Source organism: Ranitomeya variabilis, chromosome 4, assembly GCF_051348905.1.
Source record: "Ranitomeya variabilis isolate aRanVar5 chromosome 4, aRanVar5.hap1, whole genome shotgun sequence".
NCBI classification, from domain to species: domain Eukaryota; kingdom Metazoa; phylum Chordata; class Amphibia; order Anura; family Dendrobatidae; genus Ranitomeya; species Ranitomeya variabilis.
In genome coordinates this window covers 180996860-181018786 of record NC_135235.1, presented here as the reverse complement: position 1 = coordinate 181018786, position 21927 = coordinate 180996860, and the positions used below count along the sequence as shown (strand labels likewise).

Below are 21927 nucleotides of genomic sequence, written 5' to 3'. Positions count from 1 at the left end.
AACCCTAATTCCAACCCTAATCCTAACCCTAATCCCAACCGTAACCCTAATCCCAACCCTAACCACAACTGTAACCCCAACACACCCCTAACCCTATCCGTAACCCTAACCACAAGACTATTCTTAACCCTATTTCCAACCCTAGCCCTAATTCCAACCCTAACCCTAAGGGTATGTGCCCACGTTGCGGATTCGTGTGAGATTTTTCCGCACGATTTTTGAAAAATCTGCAGGTAAAAGGCACTGCGTTTTGCCTGCGGATTTACAGCAGATTTCCAGTGTTTTTTTGTGCGGATTTCACCTGCGGATTCCTATTGAGGAACAGGTGTAAACCGCTGCGGAATCCGCACAAAGAATTGACATGCTGCGGAAAATACAATGCAGCGTTTCTGCACGGAATTTTCCGCACCATGGGCACAGCAGATTTGGGTTTTCCTTAGGTGTACATGGTACTGTAAACCTGATGGAAAACTGCTTCGAATTCGCAGCGGCCAATCCGCTGCGGATCCGCGGCCAATCCGCTGCGGATCCGCGGCCAATCCGCTGCAGATCCGCGGCCAATCCGCTGCGGATCCGCTGCAGATCCGCGGCCGATCCGCTGCGGATCCGCTGCGGATCCGCGGCCCATCCGCTGCGGATCCGCTGCCGATCCGCGGCCAATCCGCTGCAGATCCGCGGCCAATCTGCTGCGGATCCGCTGCCGATCCGCTGCGGATCCGCGGCCGATCCGCTGCGGATCCGCGGCCAATCCGCTGCAGATCCGCGGCCAATCCGCTGCGGATCCACTGCGGATCCGCGGCCGATCCGCTGCGGATCCGCGGCCGATCCGCTGCCGATCCGCTGCGGATCCGCTGCGATCCGCGGCCGATCCGCTGCGGATCCGCGGCCGATCCGCTGCGGATCCGCTCTGTGTGCACATGCCATAACCCTACCCCTAACCCTACCCGTAACTCTAACCCTACCCCTAACCCTATCCCTAGTTCTAACCCTAACCCTAGTGGTAAAAGAAAAAAAAATATTTTCTTTATTTTATTATTGTCCCTACCTATGGGGGTGATAAAGGGGGGGGTTTATTTATTATTTTTTTATTTTGATCGCTGTGGTAGAACCTACCACAGCGATCAAAATGTACCTGTAACGAATCTGCCAGCCTGCAGATTCGGCGGGCGTACTGAGCGTGCGCCCGCCATTTTCCAAGATGGCGGCGCCCAGCGAGGAGACGGCCGGACACCGGGAGGATCGGTAAGTATGAGGGGGTGGTGGGGGGGTGGATCGGAGCACAGGGGGGGGGATCGGAGGACGGGGGGAGCGGACAGGAGCACGGGGGAGCGGACAGGAGCACGGGGGAGCGAACAGGGGGACGGAGAGGACCGGGCCACATAACGGACGACTGGGGAGGAGATCGGGGGCGGTGGGGGGGGCCAGTACATGATTTCCAGCCATGGCAGATGCTATTGCAGCATCGGCCATGGCTGGATTGCAATATTTCACCATTTTCATAGGTGAAATATTGCAAATTGCTCTGATTGGCTGTTGCACTTTCAACAGCCAATCAGAGCGATCGTAGCCACGTGGGGGCAAAGCCACCCCCCCTAGGCTGAAGTACAACTCCCCCTCTCCCTGCAGATCGGGTAAAATAGGAATTAACCCTTTCACCCGATCTGCAGGGATGCGATCATTCCATGACGCCGCATAGGCGTCATGGGTCGGGAAGGGGTTAAGGTCAAACCAATAACATCTCAATCGGATTAAGGTCAGGACTTTGACTAGGCATCTCCTGCATGACTGATAGCCAGTGGCTCCCAGGAGGAATAAAGTTAATTTTCTCCCGGGTGTCACACGTTTAGTACAGCAGTGGAGCACACACCTTGATAACATTATTAACTGGAAGGGCAACAGTGTGATCTGACCTGACTGGTCCCCTTTAACCCCTTAACGACCGACAATACGCCTTTTAACGGCGGTAGTTAAGGGTACTTAAACCACAGTGCTGTTAATTAATGGCGCTGTGGAAAAAGTATATAGCGCCCCCCCCCAGAGTCAGAACTTCTCTGGGGTCTCAGCTGCCGGGGGTAGCCGAGACCCCAGAGAGCATGATTAAGGTCAGTTTTTACCGACCCCGTGGTTGTGATCACCGTTATTAACCGTAGAACTGGGACTGCAAAAAAAAAAAGTAAGATTTGCCATTTAATTTCTCTCTCCTCTGATGTGATAGCACATCAGAGGAGAGAGAAAAAAGGTCCCTGATCCCCCCCGGTGTCCCTGGGTCCTCCCGTTTTCCACCACGGCCACTGGCATCTTCTTTCGGTAAAAAAACGGTGGACGCATGCGCAGTGCGCCCGCCGAGATCTGCCGGCCGTCACCCAGCAACAATAGGAGATTTTTCCTATTGGTTAATTTCGATCACTCTGATAGACCCTATCACAGTGATCAAAATAAAAAAAATGTGTGCCCAAACAGTGGTTTTCTCCCACATATGGGGTATGAGCGTACTCAGGACAAATTGGACAACAACTTCTGCGGTCCAAATTCTTTTGTTACCCTTGTGAAAATACAAAATTTGGGGCTAAAAAAATCATGTTTGTGGGAAAAAAATATATTCTTTATTTTCATGGCTCTGCATTATAAACTTTAGTGAAATGAATATTAAAAATCTGGCACTCAAAAAATCTGGCAATCAAAAAAATTTTGCAAAGAATTTATTAAGAAGAAGTGATCTCAATATTTTGTGTGTAACGTTTCGGTCAGATAATCAGACTTTCTTCAGACTGGGATACAATAAAAGACAAAAAAAACAAATAGATAAATGATATGTAAACCCAAACGATCAAAAGTTAATGTTAAAGTAAAATACAAAAGCAGCACCACAGATTAATTCATAAATAAGACAAATATATAAATCAAGAATTGTCATGTTGATATGGTACAAGTTAATATAGAACAATGTGATAAATTAAATGTAATATAGAGCACCCAGAGGTATGGAAGTATAAATAATGATAAGAATTGAATGTAGATATTTATGAACAATTTAAATAAAAATACAAATAAAAAATTCCAAAAAATGTAAATGAAAGTAGAAAAAAATGGAAGAAAAGAAATAAATAAAAAATGAAAATAATGAAAAAGTGAGCATAAAAAATGAAAAATGGTAAACAATAAAAATAAAAAAAAAATTAAAAAATTAAAAATAATGAACAATAATAAGTAATAAATAATAGAACAGGTAGTAACTTTAAATGGAAGGAAACATAGCCAAATGCTTACCAAGATATATAAGGAAGTGGAGAGCCCAAAAATAATGTTGTGCTGGAGGAATCCTGAGGGAGACAGTATAATGAGCTGATAGAGCAATGAATAAGAAAGCCAGAATTCTGGATGGAAAATAAATTACCAAGATGAGAGGTGAAGAGCCCAAACGTCGCGCAACAGAATAGGGAAAGTTCCTTGGTGAGAGGCGCGGTGGGAGTTGTGAAAAGGCGCGCTTTATGTAGAAAAAAGTGTGTATGGAGGTGTGTGTCACCAGACGTCGGAACCGGAAATGATGCGATGGTGGAACACAGGCTGGAACGCAAGCCTAGTGTCCAGAGATCGAAGGCAGGAAGTGACATATCGGTGAACCGCAGCCATGGAGCGTAAGCATGGATTCTGACTAGGAAAACCGATATATGGAAACTGTGCCTGTGGAAAGCATATCAATTAGTATATGGATGGGTATATGAGTAAAAGATGAAATATGAAAAGGGTTATAAAGAACAACAACTTTAGAAAATAATTGATATTCATAATGAATTAAGGAATTATGAAAAATAAAAGGAAAAATACAAAAAATGAATTAAAGGTTTGAAATAATTTTTTATAAAAATATGAAACATGAAAAAGTAGAAAAAAATGAAAGCAATAAATAATGGATAAAATGAAAAGATGAGTTATGATAGAACCAATGAATGTCTAAGGATGGGAAAATTAAAGGAAAAATAGAAAAATAAAAAAGTAAAAATAAGAAATAAATATAAAACATAAAAATAAATGGAATTAAAATATAAAAAATAAAATAAAAGTAAAAAAAATTGAAGTAATGAAAAAATGATGAAAAGAGAATACAAAATTATTTTGTACTCCAAACCTCATCCGGTGATATAGTCAATTGCGTGAAACTAGGTGCTGAAAGAGAGGAAAAACTAGTAAGACATATGCAAGATGCAATCAATCTGTATAAATCACTGGAAACTCAAGACGTTGTATTTTCTATTCAATCCTTTCGGTTCCCATGCTCTGTAGATAGTGGATCCAGTAGGCCTCTCTAAGTTTGAGTTGCCTAACCCGGTTTCCTCCTCCCCTGTTTTGCTGAATCTGTTCTAATACCAAAAATCTAAGCTGTGCAATGGTGTGTCCTGCATTATGGAAATGAAAAAGGATTGGTAAGTTGTGTCGTTCGCAACGAATGTGGGACTTATGTTGGGAAATTCGATCTTTTACTGCCGGTGTTGTTTCACCAACATAAAACTTGCCACATGGACATTTAATAGCATAGACTATGGCCGGCGTCACACTAGCGAGTTTTACGGACGTATGAGAGGTGCAGAAAATACGGATTGCATACGGTACAATTATTCTCTATGGCCCAGCTCCTATCTGCCATATTTTACTGATCCGTATTATACGGTCTTGTACGACCGTAGAAAAAGTTCCCACGCTAGAGTTCATGAGGACATCCAGCAGAGGGCGCATCACCGCGACTCTAGGTAGCTACAGGACATTCCCCTGCACTCCATTCATTCCCCGTCTTTTTACAACCACAAGCACAGCTGCTTTAGCAGAGCTCCTGGGTGTAAAATGCTTTAACCCCTTCAGATGGATTTACATCGTGGGATGTGACCAGAACGACGGAAGGTATGGGATATTGTTGTTTTTTTATTTTTCCTTTTTTACAGAACGAGGGTCTTCAGGTGGATTAAGAGTCTAATAAAATATTAAAACACCCTGTGTCTTTATTTCATTAAAGTACTTTGTAATAATGTGTGTTTTTTTAACCATTTCGTACTATTGGATTAATAATGGATAGATGTCATAATTGACGCCTATCCATTATTAATCTGGCTTAATGTCACCTTACAATAGCAAGGTGACATTAACCCTTCATTACCCCATATCCCACCGCTACACGGGAGTGGGAAGAGAGTGGCCAAGTGCCAGAATAGGCGCATCTTCCAGATGTGCCTTTTCTGGGGTGGCTGGGGGCAGATGTTTTTAGCCAGGGGGGGTGGCAATAACCATGGTACCTCCCTAGGCTATTAATATCTGCCCTCAGTCACTGGCCTTACCACTCTGGCGGAGAAAATTGCGCTGGAGCCCACGCCAATTTTTTCCGCGATTTAACCCTTTAATTTAAAAGCTAGCGGGCCCAAATTTTGCACATACACACTACTAACATTAGTAGTGAGGAATATGCAAAAAAAATGGGATATGAGATGGTTTACTGTATGTAAACCATGTCTCATATCATGTCGGGTTTGGGAAGAAGAGAGCAAAAGCTGGCAATTGAATTACCGGCTTTTATGATATCTAGCGCTGTCTGAAATATAAATATATATGTGTCTCAATGACATATATATATATAGATACTGTATATATGTTTTAACGAACATTTGAGCACATAAATCCATTAGATGTCGGTTTTGCAAGCCTGCGAGAAAATATCGCAGTACGGATGCCATACGGATTACATACGGAGGATGACATGCGCAAAATACGCTGACACACCCTGCCTACGGATGACATACGGATCACTATTTTGGGAACATTTCTGCGTATTACGGCCGTAAAAAAACGGACCGTATTTTCATACGCTGAGTGTGACGCCGGCCTACAAATTTTGAGTCACAAGTGAAAATACCTTGCAAGGATGTGATATTTTGTTACCTTTAACTATATTGGTGCATTGGAGACATAGAAAGATGCCTTTCTTTCTGGGTATGAAGGAATGTTTGTTTAGCAACTCTTAAAGAAGATTCTGTGTAAACTTTGACAAGTTTATTTCTCAGGTTGGTCGGTCTTCTGAAACAGGGCAAGAAAGGTATTCTTAATAAATTCTTTGCAAACATATTTTGATTGCCAGATTTTTAATATTCAAATGAATTAGGAATGGTATCCTTTTCTGTGCACCTTTAACGGAGTGACGTGTGCCCAATCTTCATCAAACTTTAGTGAAACACTTGGGGGTTCAAAGTTCTCACAACACATCTAGATATGTTCTTTGGGGGGGGGTCTAATTTCCAAAATGGGGTCACTTTTGGGGGGTTTCTACTGTTTAGGCACATCAGTAGCTCTGAAACCGCAACATGACGCCTGCAGACCAATCCATCTAAGTCTGCATTAAACAACGGCGCTCCTTCCCTTCCGAGCTCTGCCATGCACCAAACAACTTTTGGGGTCCAATTTCTCAGGATACCCTTGGGAAAATAAAAAATTGCGGGCTAAAAAGTAATTTTTGTGGGAAAAAAATGATTTTTTATTTTCACGGCTCTACATTATAAACTTTAGTGAAACCATTGGGGGTTCAAAGTGCTCCCCACGGATCTAGATAAGTTCCTTGGGTGGTGTAGTTTCCAAAATGGTGTCACTTGTGGGGGGTTTCCACTGTTTAGGCACATCAGGGGCTCTCCAAACGTGACATGGCGTCTGATCTCAGTTCCAGCCAATTCTACATTGAAAAAGTCAAACGATGCTCCTTCCCTTCCGAGCTCTGCCATGCGCCCAAACAGTGACCCCCCCCCCCCACATACGGGGTATCGACGTATTCAAGAGAAAATGCACAATTTTTATGCATTTTCTCTTTGTACATCTGTGAAAATAAAAAAACTGGTTCTGAAATAAAATGTTTGTGAAAAAAAGTAAAATGTTCATTTTTTCACATTGCTTCAGTTCCTGTGAAGCACATAAAGGGTTATTTAACTTCTTGAATGTGGTTTTGAGCACCTTGAGGGGTGCAGTTTTAAGAATGGTGTTGCTTTTGGGCATTTTCTATCATATAGACCCCTCAAAGTGACTTCATATGTGATCCCTAGAACAAAATGGTGTTGTAAAAATGAGAAATCGCTGGTCAGCTTTTGGGCTATGTGCACACGTTGCAGAATAGAATCAGAATTTTCTGCTTCAATTCTGCATACCCTTGGCAGGAAAAACGCATGTGGATTTAGACGCATTTTTACAGCGTTTTCCATGCGTTTTACAAGTTTTTTTAATACGTGTCTATGGGTGCGGAATTGCCGCGATTCTGCAAAAATAATGAACATGCTGCTTTTTTTTACCGCGAGGCATTTCTGCCGCGGAAAAATACACAGCATGGGCACATCAGTTGCGGAATGCATTAGAAATTAATGGGATGCTGTTTGTAAAGGTTTTTTAAGTGTTTCCGCAGCGGAAAATCGAGGCAAAAACGCTTAAAAAACGCAACGTGGGCACATAGCCTTAGGGTGCGTGTCCACGTTCCGTAATGACTACGCTTTGGACGGAGCGGAAATCCCGTTCCGCCCAAAGCGCAGCCCGCTTCTGTACGCGCGGTGAATCCGGATGTGTTCAGTGAACACATCCGGATTCACCGCACCCCATACATAGGGCCCTGGGATTCTAAAAAGACGCGCCACATGTCCGTTAATGCAGGGCCGCCGGATGCATGTTCGCACGCATAGTGGAGACGGGATTTCATAAAATCCCCTCCACTATGCTGTAACATCTGGCCGCTGCGGGTTGAACGCTGCGGCTGTACGCAGCGTTCAACCCGCAGCTAATCCGGATGTATTCCTGAATGTGGACACATACCCTAAAACCTTATAATTACTAACAAAAAAAAATTGGTTTCCAAAATTGTGCTGATGTAAAGTTAATATGTGGGAAATGTTATTTATTAAGCATTTTGTGTGACGTATCTCTCTGATCTAAAGGCATAAAAATTGAAAGTTTGAAAATTGCGAAATTTTATTTTTTTTTGCCATATTTCCGTTTTTTCACAAATAAACACAAGTCATATTGAAGAAATTTTACCACTAACTTGAAGTACAATATGTCACGAAAAAACAATCTCAGAATCATCAGGATCCGTTAAAGTGTTCCAGAGTTATAACCTCATAAAGTGACAGTGGTCAGAATTGTAAAAATTGGCGTTGTCATTAAGCTGCAAATTGGCGTTGTCACTCAGGCCATGTTCACACGTTGCGGATTTTACCGCGGATCCAAAGCATTTTTGACGCTGTGGATCTGCAGCAGTTTCCGATGCAGTTTACAGTACCATGTAAACCTATGGAAAACCGAATCCGCTGTGCACATGCTGCAGAAAAAAACGCGCGGAAACGCAGCGTTGTTTTTTTTCCGCAGCATGTCAATTCTTTGTGCGGATCTGCAGCTTTTCTGCACCCATTGACTTGCATTGAGTCGGGCACATGTGCAGCAAAACCGCAGATGTAAAAAAGATCTGCAGTTTAGCTGTGGATGAAACGCTGCAGATCGGGAGGAGAGAGTGTGTGGGCGGTGTGTGTGCGGAGTGTGGGCGGTGATTGTGTGCGTGTAGGTATGTGCGGGTGGGGTCTGTCGGCTGTCAGTGGGTCTGCCGGTGCGTCTGTGGGGCTGTCGGGGTCTGTGCGGGAGTCTGTGCGGGGCTGCCGGTGAGTCTGCAGGGCTGTCGGGGGTCTGTGCGGGGCTCCGTGCTTGGCTGCGGGGGCTGTCGGGGTTCTGCCGGGGCTGTGCGGGGCTGCCGGTAGTCTGTGCGGGGCTGCCGGAGGTCTGTGCGGGGGTTTCCGGGCTGCCCGGGGGTCAGCGGGGCTGTGGGGGCTGTGGGGGGGCTTTGGGGGGGGTGTGTGTGTGTGTGTGCAGGCATCGTCCGATGAGACTGCTACAGTGACAGTGATTGACACATTAGCTAATGATGGGACAGTAGTAGTCCCATCATCCGGCTAATGTGTTGAATGTAAAAAAAACAAAACAAAGACATACACACATACAACATATAACAAGAACATACAACAGTACATACAAAATATGACATACACATACAGTACATACAACATGCAACAGTACATACAACATACAAAAGTACATACAACATATGACATACAGTACATACAACAGTGCATACAACATACAGTACATGCATACAACATGACATACAGTACATGCAACAGTACAAACAACATACTGTACATACAACATATACACATACAGTACATATACACAACATATACAGTACATGCAACATAGAGTACAAACTCACCATCACCTTGATCCCCGAAGCCCTTGCTCACCTGTAAAAAAATATTAAAATAATAAACAAACAATATACTCCCTATGTCCGCAGATATCCAATTAATACGAGTGTCCCACGACGATCTCCCGTGGAGAGCTGCCATATCAGCTGATGCGACCGCTCTCCAGGGGCTCCGACGATACAATGACAAAAGGTATCCTTCCGCACTGTATCCCTCCGCCTCTGTGAGAAATAGTCCCTACTCTCACTTGTGGCACTGCTGTGTGGGAAAATTCCCACACAGCTTTGCCATAAATTGAGACCAATGAACTCAGGTAACCTCTTCAGTGATGCACTGCAGGAGCCATTGTCTCCTGTCAGTGTGTCACTGAAGGTCTATAGAGCAGTGATATCACCCAATGTCACTGTTCTATAGGGGAGATCGTCGTGGGACACTCGTTAATTGGACTATGGCGGAAAGTGAGTATACGGTTGGTTTATTATTTTTAATTTTTTGCAGGCGATCGAGTATGGTAAGTATGGTGAAATTAAGAATATTAAAATACTTTTTACTGGCTGTCTTTTTTTAACTCTTTCACTACTATAGGATTAGTAATGGATAGGCGTCTTATTGACGCCTCTCCATTATTAACCCGGCTTAATGTCACCTTACAATAGCAAGGTGACATTAACCCCTTATTACCCCATATCCTACTGCTACTTGGGAGTGGGAAGAGAGGGGCTAAGTGCCAGAATTGGCGCATCTTACAGATGCGCCATTTCTGGGGCAGCTGGGGGCTGGTATTTGTAGCCTGGGGGGCAAATATCCATGGCTCCTCTCTAGGCTATGAATATCAGCCCGCAGCTGTCTGCATAGCCTTTCTAGCTATAAAATATAGGGGGACCCCACGTCAATTATTTTGGGGGGTCCCCCTATTTTAATAGCCAGTAAAGGCTACGCAGACAGCTGCAGGCTGATATTCATAGCCTGGGAAGGGGCCATGGGTATGACCCTCTTCCCAGGCCCCCAGCCGTTGGCTTTCCCCCTCTGGAGCAGAAAATTGTGCGGGGACCAACGCCATTTTTTTTTTAAATTAAACATGTTCCGTTTAATGTTTTGATGGCATTGATCTCTATAGTTTTGTGTCAAAAGGTTAATTATAGCTTGTGTTGTAATGATACCCTGGTCTGTCTGAGACTTTAGTCCGGCGAGCACACTATCAGTAATTTTTTTACAGCTTTTTTTTCCGTATAAGAATGCACACAGTAGTAACTGTCAGTCACTGGTGAGACCGCCCACCAGGCCAAAATACTAGGAAGAGGAGAAGTATTAATAAGTCACAGAATATACTGAGTCTTTCCTCAAAAAACATGTCTATTCAACTGCATCTGTTCCATAACCTGAGTTGTATTTTCACTCACTGCTGCATTTGGCCATCAAAGGAGATCTTGGCCATTTCGGTTCTAACACTTGGTTAAAAAAAAAAAAAAAATTAAACATGTTCATTAATCAACATTGACTTTCCTATTATATATCTATGGATATATCTATGGATAAATCTATATATCTATACATGGATATCTATGGATATATCCATAGATATAACTATGGCTATATCTATCTATAAATATATTTATAGATTGTTCTATCTATAGATACATAGATATATCTATGTGGCTACTTTCTCACATCAGGTTTTTGCCATTATGGATATATCTATAGATGTAAGTATGGATATAGCTATCTATAGATATATTTGTAGATCGATAGATATATCTATCCATATATCTATCTGGGATAGATAAAAGGAATGAGATAGATATACCTATTCATATATCTATCTATAGACATACTGTATCTATGGATTGATGTAGATAGATATATGGATTTTTAGATATATGGATAGATATAGGTATATCTATCCATATATCTATCTACATCTATCCATAGATATATCTATAGATATATGAATAGATATATCTATCTCATTCCTTCTATCTCATTCCTTCCATCTATCGATAGAAGGAATGAGAGATAGATATAATAGATAGAAGGAATAAGATATATAGATGATAGATAGAAGGAATGAGATAGATGATATAGAAAGAATGAGCTAGATAGATCTAGACATAGATCGATAGATGTTATCTATAGATCTATCTGTCATCTAGCTAGCTCATTCCTTCTATCTATTCTGTCATCTATCTCATTCCTTCTATCTATCGCTAGAAGGAATGAGACAGATGATAGATATAATAGAAGGAATGAGCTAGCTAATGACAGATAGAACTATAAATAACATCTATCTATTTTCTATTATCTGTCTGTCTTTCTGTGTGTGTAATGGAGTGTGGTTTGGACAAATGTAAAAGAGGAGGTTGGACAAGAAATTACATAACACATTTTTTTTTGTTGTTCAAAAATACATCTTTATTTAGCTTTCAAAAACGCATCAAAACCGTATAAAAAACCGTTTTCTGCCAAGAGCTGTGGATTTAGTGCAGTAAAATCAGCAGGCAAACCTGCAACGTGTACACATACCCTAAGGGTATGTGTCCACATTCAGGATTGCATCAGGATTTGGTCAGGATTTTCCATCAGTATTTGTAAGCCAAAACCAGGAGTGGAACAATTAGAGGAAAAGTATAATAGAAACATATGCACCACTTCTGCATTTATCACCCACTCCTGGTTTTGGCTTACAAATACTGATGAAAAATCCTGACCAAATCCTGATGCAATCCTGAACGTGGACACATACCCTTAGGGTATGTGTCCACGTTCAGGATTGCATCAGGATTTTACTCAGGTAAAATCCTGACCAAATCTGCACCTGAGGTCACTGGCAGGTCACCTGCGTTGTTTCAGCAATGTAAGGACATGCTGCGTTCTTAAAAGATGCGCCGCATGTCCGTTTCCGCGGGTCTGCCGCATGCGTCTTTTACTGCATAGTGGAGACGGGATCATGAAATCTCCACTGTGCTGTAAGATCTGGACGCTGCGTTTGACGCTGCGGCTCTACACAGCGTCAAGCACGCAGCGTTTCCTGAACGTGGAAACATACCTTAAGGGTGCGTGTCCACGCTCAGGATGGCCGGCGGTATCGCCGCAGCGGCGAAGCCGCTCGGCGCTAAGCCCCGCCCCCTTTCTGGGATGCGATCATGCCGGATGTGTACAGTACACATCCGGGATCATCGCACCCCTCGCCATAGGGCCCTGTGATATTACCTGCGGCGACGCGCAGCATGTCCGGAGTCGCAGGCCCGCCGCGTGCGGGTTTCCACGCATAGTGGACACGGGATTTCAAAAAATCCCCTCCACTATGCTGGAACATCTGGACGCTGCGTGTTTGACGCTGCAGCGTCAAACAAGCAGTGTTTACTTACCGTGGACACACGGCCTAAGGGGTTAAAAGTGCATGCTATAAAAAGCAAAGAACTGGTGATCAATAACTTTGCTTCCATTGCTGCTGGAGCAGGTTCTTCCGCACTGTCCTCGTCGAGCTCACTGAGCAGCACGCTCGGCACTCTCGGACTGCACACAGCACACAGCACACAGCACACAGCACACAGCACACAGCACACAGAGGGCCACATAGCTGGAAGGTAGTACGCCAGTCACGTGTTTATCTAACAAGCAGGAACGGCCAAGTACCAAAAACTCACCACGTGACCCGGCAGTGCGGCGCTCACACACACAGTCAGCTGACCACCTTGTGCATTTGCCGTTTGTAGAGTTGAGACTTGCACTCTCATCCCGGAACCGGGTGTTTACTGAAGACTCCAGCCAGCAGCGACCATGTTCGGCGACGGAGAGGAAACCGTGACAGGCACCCAGGTGAGGGAGCGAGTGTGACGTCACTACAGAGGGCGGTGTTTGTGTCACCTAAGAAGAGGCGTCTATGGTGTTTAAAGTTTTTGGCGGTGAAGCCTAAAGTGATGTGATGTGAGCCAGGCTGTTCTGCAGGCACTGCAGCCTGGTAATATCTGCACTGTGCCCGTAATACATCTGCGCAGTGCCCGTAATACATCTGCGCAGTGCCCGTAATACATCTGCGCTGTGCCCCTAATACATCTGCGCAGTGCCCGTAATACATCTGCGCAGTGCCCGTAATACATCTGCGCTGTGCCCCTAATACATCTGCGCTGTGCCCGTAATACATCTGCGCAGTGCCTGTAATACATCTGCGCAGTGCCCGTAATACATCTGCGCTGTGCCCCTAATACATCTGCGCTGTGCCCCTAATACATCTGCGCTGTGCCCCTAATACATCTGCGCTGTGCCCGTAATACATCTGCGCTGTGCCCGTAATACATCTGCGCTGTGCCCGTAATACATCTGCGCTGTGCCCGTAATACATCTGCGCAGTGCCCGTAATACATCTGCGCTGTGCCCGTAATACATCTGCGCTGTGCCCGTAATACATCTGCGCTGTGCCCCTAATACATCTGCGCTGTGCCCGTAATACATCTGCGCTGTGCCCGTAATACATCTGCGCAGTGCCCGTAATACATCTGCGCAGTGCCCGTAATACATCTGCGCTGTGCCCCTAATACATCTGCGCTGTGCCCGTAATACATCTGCGCTGTGCCCGTAATACATCTGCGCAGTGCCCGTAATACATCTGCGCAGTGCCCGTAATACATCTGCGCTGTGCCCCTAATACATCTGCGCTGTGCCCCTAATACATCTGCGCTGTGCCCCTAATACATCTGCGCTGTGCCCGTAATACATCTGCGCTGTGCCCATAATACATCTGCGCAGTGCCCGTAATACATCTGCGCTGTGCCCGTAATACGTCTGCGCAGTGCCCCCAATACGTCTGCGCAGTGCCCCCAATACATCTGCGCTGTGCCCGTAAGGTTGGTTTCACATTTGTGTCTGTGTGCGCAGTGTACGATCCGCATGCGTCATGCACACATATATTTAAGGCTAGTTTCACACTTGCGTTTAAATCCGCAGCGTTTAAAACGCATCTGTAAGTGGTGGAAAAAACGCATATAAACGCGTACAAACGCGGCATTTTTTTGACGAATGCGTTGATGCATGCGGTATTAATAACGCCGCGTTTACATGCGTTTTTTCCTGCGTTTGCGTTGTTGGTGCGCATGATGAGAAATTTCACAAGAGAAAAATCAAGATAACCAGACACTGCCAATGAGACTACAGAGGGCGTGTATTATGGAATCTCTATATATAGACCCTAGGGCTTCTGAAATTTTACCAGTTTGCTACTGTATCCTGTGTCATGATGGATCTTCGCATGGAGAGCTTTTATTTCAACCTGGATTTCAGCTTCAAGCTGTTTCTTGCCTGTGCTTTCGCTTGGGAGCAAGACAGAAATCGCCAAAGATGGAGAAGGAGACAACGTAGGCGTTTTTGGAGGCACCCCATTATCGAACTGCGTGAGAGCCGTGGAGCCTACCACACGCTGTATGGCAAGCCTAATGCCAACCCGGAGAAATTCCATGAATATACAAGGATGTCGCAAGACTCGTTCCGGGATTTGCTTTCTCGTGTCCAAGGAGCCATACGGCGACAGGACACCCAGCTCCGTAGAGCGATTCCACCCGAGGAACGTCTGCTGGTTACATTAAGGTACGTTCAAAATCTAAACCAATGACAGTCCAAATTTCGTGTTTTCCGACATGTGTTTTTTGGGTATTTTCCTTTCTTTCTTTAGCGTAACCACACCATAAAAAGAATAGATTGTAATGTTTTTTGTGTTTGTTTTTCTTCCAGATTTCTGGCTACCGGAGAGAGTTTATCATCCCTCCACTTCCAATACCGGCTTGGAATATCCACCTTGTCCGGAATAGTTGCGGACACCTGACGGGCTTTGTGGAATGTACTCCAGGATGAGTTTATATCCCTACCCACCGTCGACATGTGGCTAGAAATTGCGGAGAAATTCTGGAGTGTGTGTGATTTCCCCAACTGTTTAGGAGCAGTGGATGGAAAGCACATCCGCATTATCAAACCAGCCAGAACAGGATCGGAGTACTTCAATTACAAAAAATATTTTTCTGTTGTGCTCATGGCAATTGCCGATGCGAACTGTCGCTTCATTGCCGTGGACATTGGAGCTTTTGGCCATGGCAATGATTCCCAGACTTTCAAGAACTCGGACATGGGCCGCCGTGTGTATGGCAACAATTTCAATTTTCCCCCGCCACAACCTCTCCCCAACACTCAAGGACCACCAATGCCATTTGTTATGGTTGGGGATGAGGCCTTTCAGATGTGTGAAAACCTACTGAAGCCTATTCCAGTCGGGACTTGAACCACACTAGAAGGATCTTTAACTACAGACTGACCAGGGCCCGAGGACCAGTAGAGTGTACCTTTGGCATTCTGGCCTCTAAATGGCGCATTCTTGCATCAGCCATAAATCTAAAAGTGGAAACAGTCGACGAGGTGGTCAAAGCCTGTGTGGTTCTGCACAATTATATAATGGCTAAGGAGCAACCCAACATTGAACTGGATGAACCAGTTGCACACCCACTGCCCGATTTCCAGCATCACCCGCTGCGGTCAACTGCAGCAGTTGGTCACATGCGGGACCAATTTGCTGCCTTTTTTGATTCAGATATTGGACGTGTGTCATGGCAGGACAATGTTGTGTAAATGTCCTGTTGTAATTCGATCTGTACCAGTAATTTTCTACAATGATAATAATTTTTCTCATTAATAAACTTTAGTTTTGGTTGTGTTGACCGTGTCTCCTATGTTTTTCCTCTCCAAACCAAGGCTGTCCTAAACTTGCAATATTTGATCTGTATGTAATATCATTTTTTGTAATCCCAAACCAGGAGTGGGTGATAAAAGCCGAGGTGCTAGTTATTATGTTAATATCATAATTTTCCTCTAATTGTTCCACTCCTTGTTTTGGCTTACAAATACTGATATACAACACTGGCCACATACTGCTAGTAATGGCAGCCATGTTGCTTTATTGGTAAGCTTGTTGACGTCATTGCGTCATGATTCTCTTCTCCTGTATCCATTGGACACAAACTGAAGACACAATCACTGTCACACTATCTATACTCATCAAGTCAGGTGTCAGAAATAATGAATTCATGATGCACATATAACAGCCTCATGAATTCACTATTTCTGACACCTGTGCAGGTGAGCATAGATATGTAGTGTGTGACCACCATTGTCCCCTCACTTTGTGTGTAATAGATTATGTATAAAGAAGAGAAAATGGTGGTTATACAAGGCAGTTCTCTACTCATCAGGTCAGGTGTCATAACTAATGAGTTTTTTGACACCTGACATGTTCAGTAGAGGTCTGCACTGTATTTCCACCATTTTCTCTTCAGACTGCCACACTAGGCACAGACAAAAAGAGATTATGGAGATACATGTAATATTTTTTGGCCCACCTCATATCTGTATACTAAAGACACACAAAGCTGCAGTTTTTTATTTTTAACTACTGGAGATATGATGTGGCCCAAAAAGTAAGTGTGTGGCAAAGTTTCTTGGCGCACAGTGTGTTGCCGGCGGCGGAAGACACAAGAAACCAAGCATAATTGTGCCAAATCAAACTTTTTTTTTAATTTTGTAACAACCAAAAAACTATTTACTGCGCCGGCTTGGGGTAGAGTGATGTAAACAGGGGGTGTGAAGAACAGAGGCCTGGCTAACCGTGGACGATGCAGAGGTGGCAGGAGAAGGGGCAATGAAACTAGAAGGGTCTGGAAGTTCGGGGATGGGGCTTGACACATGAGAGGCTTGAGACGCACTGGAAGGGTGAGACAAACCTGACATTACAGACACATTGGGAGGTGAAGGGGGAGGAATGCTAAGAGTCCTTTGTTTTTGTTTTTTCTGTGTTTTCTTTTTGGTTTGCCTGGTTGTGGGAGGTCTTGGTGGGCTCATATGGCGTGGCGTGGTGGCGGGTGACCTGTCAGGGTCTGGCTGCACTGTGTCAGAGTCCATAGTGCTCGTAGATCGTGCAGCCATGCCAGAGTCCATAGTGCTCATAGAGCGTGCAGCCATGCCAGAGTCCATAGTGCTCGTAGAGCGTGCAGCCATGCCAGAGTCCATAGTGCTCGTAGAGCGTGCAGCCATGCCAGAGTCCATAGTGCTCGTAGATCGTGCAGCCATGCCAGAGTCCATAGTGCTCGTAGAGCGTGCAGCCATGCCAGAGTCCATAGTGCTCGTAGATCGTGCAGCCATGCCAGAGTCTATAGTGCTCGTAGAGCGTGCAGCCATGCCAGAGTCCATAGTGCTCGTAGAGCGTGCAGCCATGCCAGAGTCCATAGTGCTCGTAGAGCGTGCAGCCATGCCAGAGTCCATAGTGCTCGTAGAGCGTGCAGCCATGCCAGAGTCCATAGTGCTCGTAGAGCGTGCAGCCATGCCAGAGTCCATAGTGCTCGTAGAGCGTGCAGCCATGCCAGAGTCCATAGTGCTCGTAGAGCGTGCAGCCATGCCAGAGTCCATAGTGCTCGTAGAGCGTGCAGCCATGCCAGAGTCCATAGTGCTCGTAGAGCGTGCAGCCATGCCAGAGTCCATAGTGCTCGTAGAGCGTGCAGCCATGCCAGAGTCCATAGTGCTCGTAGAGCGTGCAGCCATGCCAGAGTCCATAGTGCTCGTAGAGCGTGCAGCCATGCCAGAGTCCATAGTGCTCGTAGAGCGTGCAGCCATGCCAGAGTCCATAGTGCTCGTAGAGCGTGCAGCCATGCCAGAGTCCATAGTGCTCGTAGAGCGTGCAGCCATGCCAGAGTCCATAGTGCTCGTAGAGCGTGCAGCCATGCCAGAGTCCATAGTGCTCGTAGAGCGTGCAGCCATGCCAGAGTCCATAGTGCTCGTAGAGCGTGCAGCCATGCCAGAGTCCATAGTGCTCGTAGATCGTGCAGCCATGCCAGAGTCCATAGTGCTCGTAGATCGTGCAGCCATGCCAGAGTCCATAGTGCTCATAGAGCGTGCAGCCATGCCAGAGTCCATAGTGCTCGTAGAGCGTGCAGCCATGCCAGAGTCCATAGTGCTCGTAGAGCGTGCAGCCATGCCAGAGTCCATAGTGCTCGTAGATCGTGCAGCCATGCCAGAGTCTATAGTGCTCAGAGAGCGTGCAGCCATGCCAGAGTCCATAGTGCTCGTAGAGCGTGCAGCCATGCCAGAGTCCATAGTGCTCGTAGAGCGTGCAGCCATGCCAGAGTCCATAGTGCTCGTAGAGCGTGCAGCCATGCCAGAGTCCATAGTGCTCGTAGAGCGTGCAGCCATGCCAGAGTCCATAGTGCTCGTAGAGCGTGCAGCCATGCCAGAGTCCATAGTGCTCGTAGAGCGTGCAGCCATGCCAGAGTCCATAGTGCTCGTAGAGCGTGCAGCCATGCCAGAGTCCATAGTGCTCGTAGAGCGTGCAGCCATGCCAGAGTCCATAGTGCTCGTAGAGCGTGCAGCCATGCCAGAGTCCATAGTGCTCGTAGAGCGTGCAGCCATGCCAGAGTCCATAGTGCTCGTAGAGCGTGCAGCCATGCCAGAGTCCATAGTGCTCGTAGAGCGTGCAGCCATGCCAGAGTCCATAGTGCTCGTAGAGCGTGCAGCCATGCCAGAGTCCATAGTGCTCGTAGAGCGTGCAGCCATGCCAGAGTCCATAGTGCTCGTAGAGCGTGCAGCCATGCCAGAGTCCATAGTGCTCGTAGAGCGTGCAGCCATGCCAGAGTCCATAGTGCTCGTAGAGCGTGCAGCCATGCCAGAGTCCATAGTGCTCGTAGAGCGTGCAGCCATGCCAGAGTCCATAGTGCTCGTAGAGCGTGCAGCCATGCCAGAGTCCATAGTGCTCGTAGAGCGTGCAGCCATGCCAGAGTCCATAGTGCTCGTAGAGCGTGCAGCCATGCCAGAGTCCATAGTGCTCGTAGAGCGTGCAGCCATGCCAGAGTCCATAGTGCTCGTAGAGCGTGCAGCCATGCCAGAGTCCATAGTGCTCGTAGAGCGTGCAGCCATGCCAGAGTCCATAGTGCTCGTAGAGCGTGCAGCCATGCCAGAGTCCATAGTGCTCGTAGAGCGTGCAGCCATGCCAGAGTCCATAGTGCTCGTAGAGCGTGCAGCCATGCCAGAGTCCATAGTGCTCGTAGAGCGTGCAGCCATGCCAGAGTCCATAGTGCTCGTAGAGCGTGCAGCCATGCCAGAGTCAATAGTGCTCGTAGACCGTGCAGCCATGCCAGAGTCCATAGTGCTCGTAGACCGTGCAGCCATGCCAGAGTCCATAGTGCTTGTAGAGCGTGCAGTCATGCCAGAGTCCATAGCGCTTGTAGAGCGGAAGGCCATGCCAGGGTCCTGCTGCATCGTGGTGTCAGTGGAGGAGGTCCAAGCAGGAGCAGCGGAAGTCATGGTGGTGGCGGTGGGATGTCCAACTGCACTCGGCATGGTGGTGGTGCTGTAGTGGTGTCTGGCTGTGGAAGGAATTGAGGTGGCCGTGCAGTAGGATGCATCAGAGGTCGACATTGTGGTCAAGCGTGACAGTGAAGGCACAGGTGGATATGCCCCCACTGTCTGCTGGAAATACCGACTCTGCTGCATAGCCTGCACGTAAGCAGCATTGCAGGCCTGCATGACACTCAGCTGGAGATCAGGAGTAAGGTGTTCCGACATGCCCTGCTCAGTTTGGTTAAAAAAATGATGTGCTGGCCTCTGGAGGTCGGCTTTCACTTGATCAAGGCTTTTGCTGACCTCCTGGATATGACTGCGAAAGGGGAAGACCTGATGGACCAGCTCCCTGGTCTCCAGTTAGTGTGGAAGGCCCACTTGCTGCTGCGTTGCTGGATGGCTGGGACGGGTCCGTGGCTGTCGGATGAAGGACCGCTCCAGAACCTGGGCCAACAGTAGTGCTGTATGTGCTGTGAAAAAAGGAAAAAGAAAATTACTATCAAAAATTTAACAGACGCAAAATCCTGTGAAATGTAAAAATACAGATTATGGCAATACAATACAACCTAATGCACGTGATAAATACTTACGTTCTCTGGGCAAGGACCGGTCTTAAAAATGCCAGAACTCGATGGTATTTGTATCTTCTGATCCTTGCTCCTGAACCACTGGGAACACAGCTCTCTTGACGCAGGTCCTTGTTGAAGCGGTCCTTCATCGAACGCCAACGTGTTTTGACTTTGGATACTGTTAAAAAAAAAAAAATGGTGGTTAGAAAAAGTACTTTTGGCCGTAGAAAGTTTCTTTCGTCACACACAGTCGAGTGAGCACGGCCAAGGTTGCTGCTGCTTCACACTGCAGTGCAATACTTACCAAATGCAGCTCAAACCCGTGTCGGGGCGTTGTTCCAGCCATCCCACATCGCTTGGGCCACCTCATTCCATAACCGCCGGATCGTCACGTTGTTTGAGTGCAGTGGATCTTGGGTGTCCCACAACGGAACTCTCTCCTGGACCAGGGGGATGAGGAGGTCATTCTCGATAAGATCATCCTCCCGTTGTGAAACCTAAAAATTAAAGAAAGTCATTACAGTTTGCTCAATTAACAGAAGGAAAAGAAAGAAAAAAGATGCTGAGAAATGGCATGAATAGTAAAGTCAACATACAAAAGGATTCCACAAGAAAAAAGTAAAGAAATAAGAATGGAAAGAAAGGAAGATTCAAGAATATTATACTGAGGACAGTCAGCCTTGTATACGTACCCGCTGCCATCTTTCCACCGGACCTTGACTCCGCTGCTCCTACCCTGTCTCTGCCACAGTAGAAGAAGAGCTATAAAAAAAGAAAAATTTTAATTGTCACATGTGTCGATGTGACAGTGAATACTTACCAATCTGACGAGGCAAGTACTCACCTCACTGACATGCTCCACTTCCGACTGTCCTGGCCGAAACTACTCACCAGATGAAGAATCCGAAGACATTCTGATGCATGTAGAAAGAAAGAAATTGCAGAAATTAGGACATGTAGAGACAGAGAATAGAAAATAAAGGCATTGGCTAGGATATACTCACATTGTTCTGAGGCTTGTTTGCTCCAAGGTGCCGTGGGCCGTCTGCTCAGCTTGTCTGTCCGCCGTGGGCCGTCTGCTCAGCTTGGCTGTCCGCCGTGGGCCGTCTGCTCTGCTTGGCTGTCCGCCGTGGGCCGCCTGCTCTGCTTGGCTGTCCGCCGTGGGCCGTCTGCTCTGCCTGGCTGTCCGCCGTGGGCCGTCTGCTCTGCCTGGCTGTCCGCCGTGGGCCGTCTGCTCTGCCTGGCTGTCCGCCGTGGGCCGTCTGCTCTGCTTGGCTGTCCGCCGTGGGCCGTCTGCTCTGCCTGGCTGTCCGCCGTGGGCCGTCTGCTCTGCTTGGCTATCCGCCGTGGGCCGTCTGCTCTGCTTGGCTGTCTGCTGAGAAGTGACCTGCAACTGTCCACACCCTCCCTTTTATCACCTTGATGGTGGGGGGTGGCTTATCAGTGTCTAGACATGGTTTTTCTCAATTGAAACGCATGCGTTCAAAAACGCAACCAAACGCATGTGCTAAAAAACGCATGCGTTCACATAGCAATGCGTTTTTTGGTCGCAATCTTTGCGCAATCGACCGCATGCGTTTCCTGGCGGCAAATAGACGCCTCTAGAAATTACTACATGTTGCATTTCCGCGCCAAGCCGCAAACGACGCGGCAAAACGCGAACAAAAAAAACGCATGCGTTTTTAATGTTAAATATAGGAAAACACGACGCATGCGTTTATATGCGGTACAAACGCTGC

The 21927-nt window shown here is 46.5% G+C and overlaps 1 protein-coding gene and 1 long non-coding RNA gene across 6 annotated transcripts in view; one reads left to right on the top strand and one right to left on the bottom strand.

Moving 5' to 3' along the window:
• Positions 1-2267: 2267 nt before the first annotated feature.
• LOC143770129 (uncharacterized) lies at positions 2268-13041 on the bottom strand. Of its 3 annotated transcripts, XR_013214549.1 has the most exons (5): positions 12905-13037; positions 4127-4164; positions 3395-3681; positions 3268-3320; positions 2268-2768 (listed from the first exon to the last, which is right to left on the bottom strand). It is a non-coding gene; the product is annotated as an uncharacterized LOC143770129 (long non-coding RNA). The 3 variants fall into 3 exon arrangements; XR_013214550.1 differs by lacking the exon at positions 4127-4164 and having other exon boundaries at positions 12905-13041; XR_013214551.1 differs by lacking the exon at positions 12905-13037 and adding an exon at positions 5923-6290 and having other exon boundaries at positions 3395-4164.
• The window catches only part of LRMDA (leucine rich melanocyte differentiation associated), a 2082283-nt gene continuing 2073300 nt past the window's right edge, over positions 12945-21927 (top strand). For all 3 annotated transcript variants that reach the window (XM_077259443.1, XM_077259442.1, XM_077259444.1), the window contains exon 1: positions 12945-13076. In XM_077259443.1, the coding sequence (XP_077115558.1) occupies positions 13038-13076 (39 nt within the window). In that variant the 5' untranslated portion in view covers positions 12945-13037. The remainder of the gene's footprint in view (positions 13077-21927) is intronic.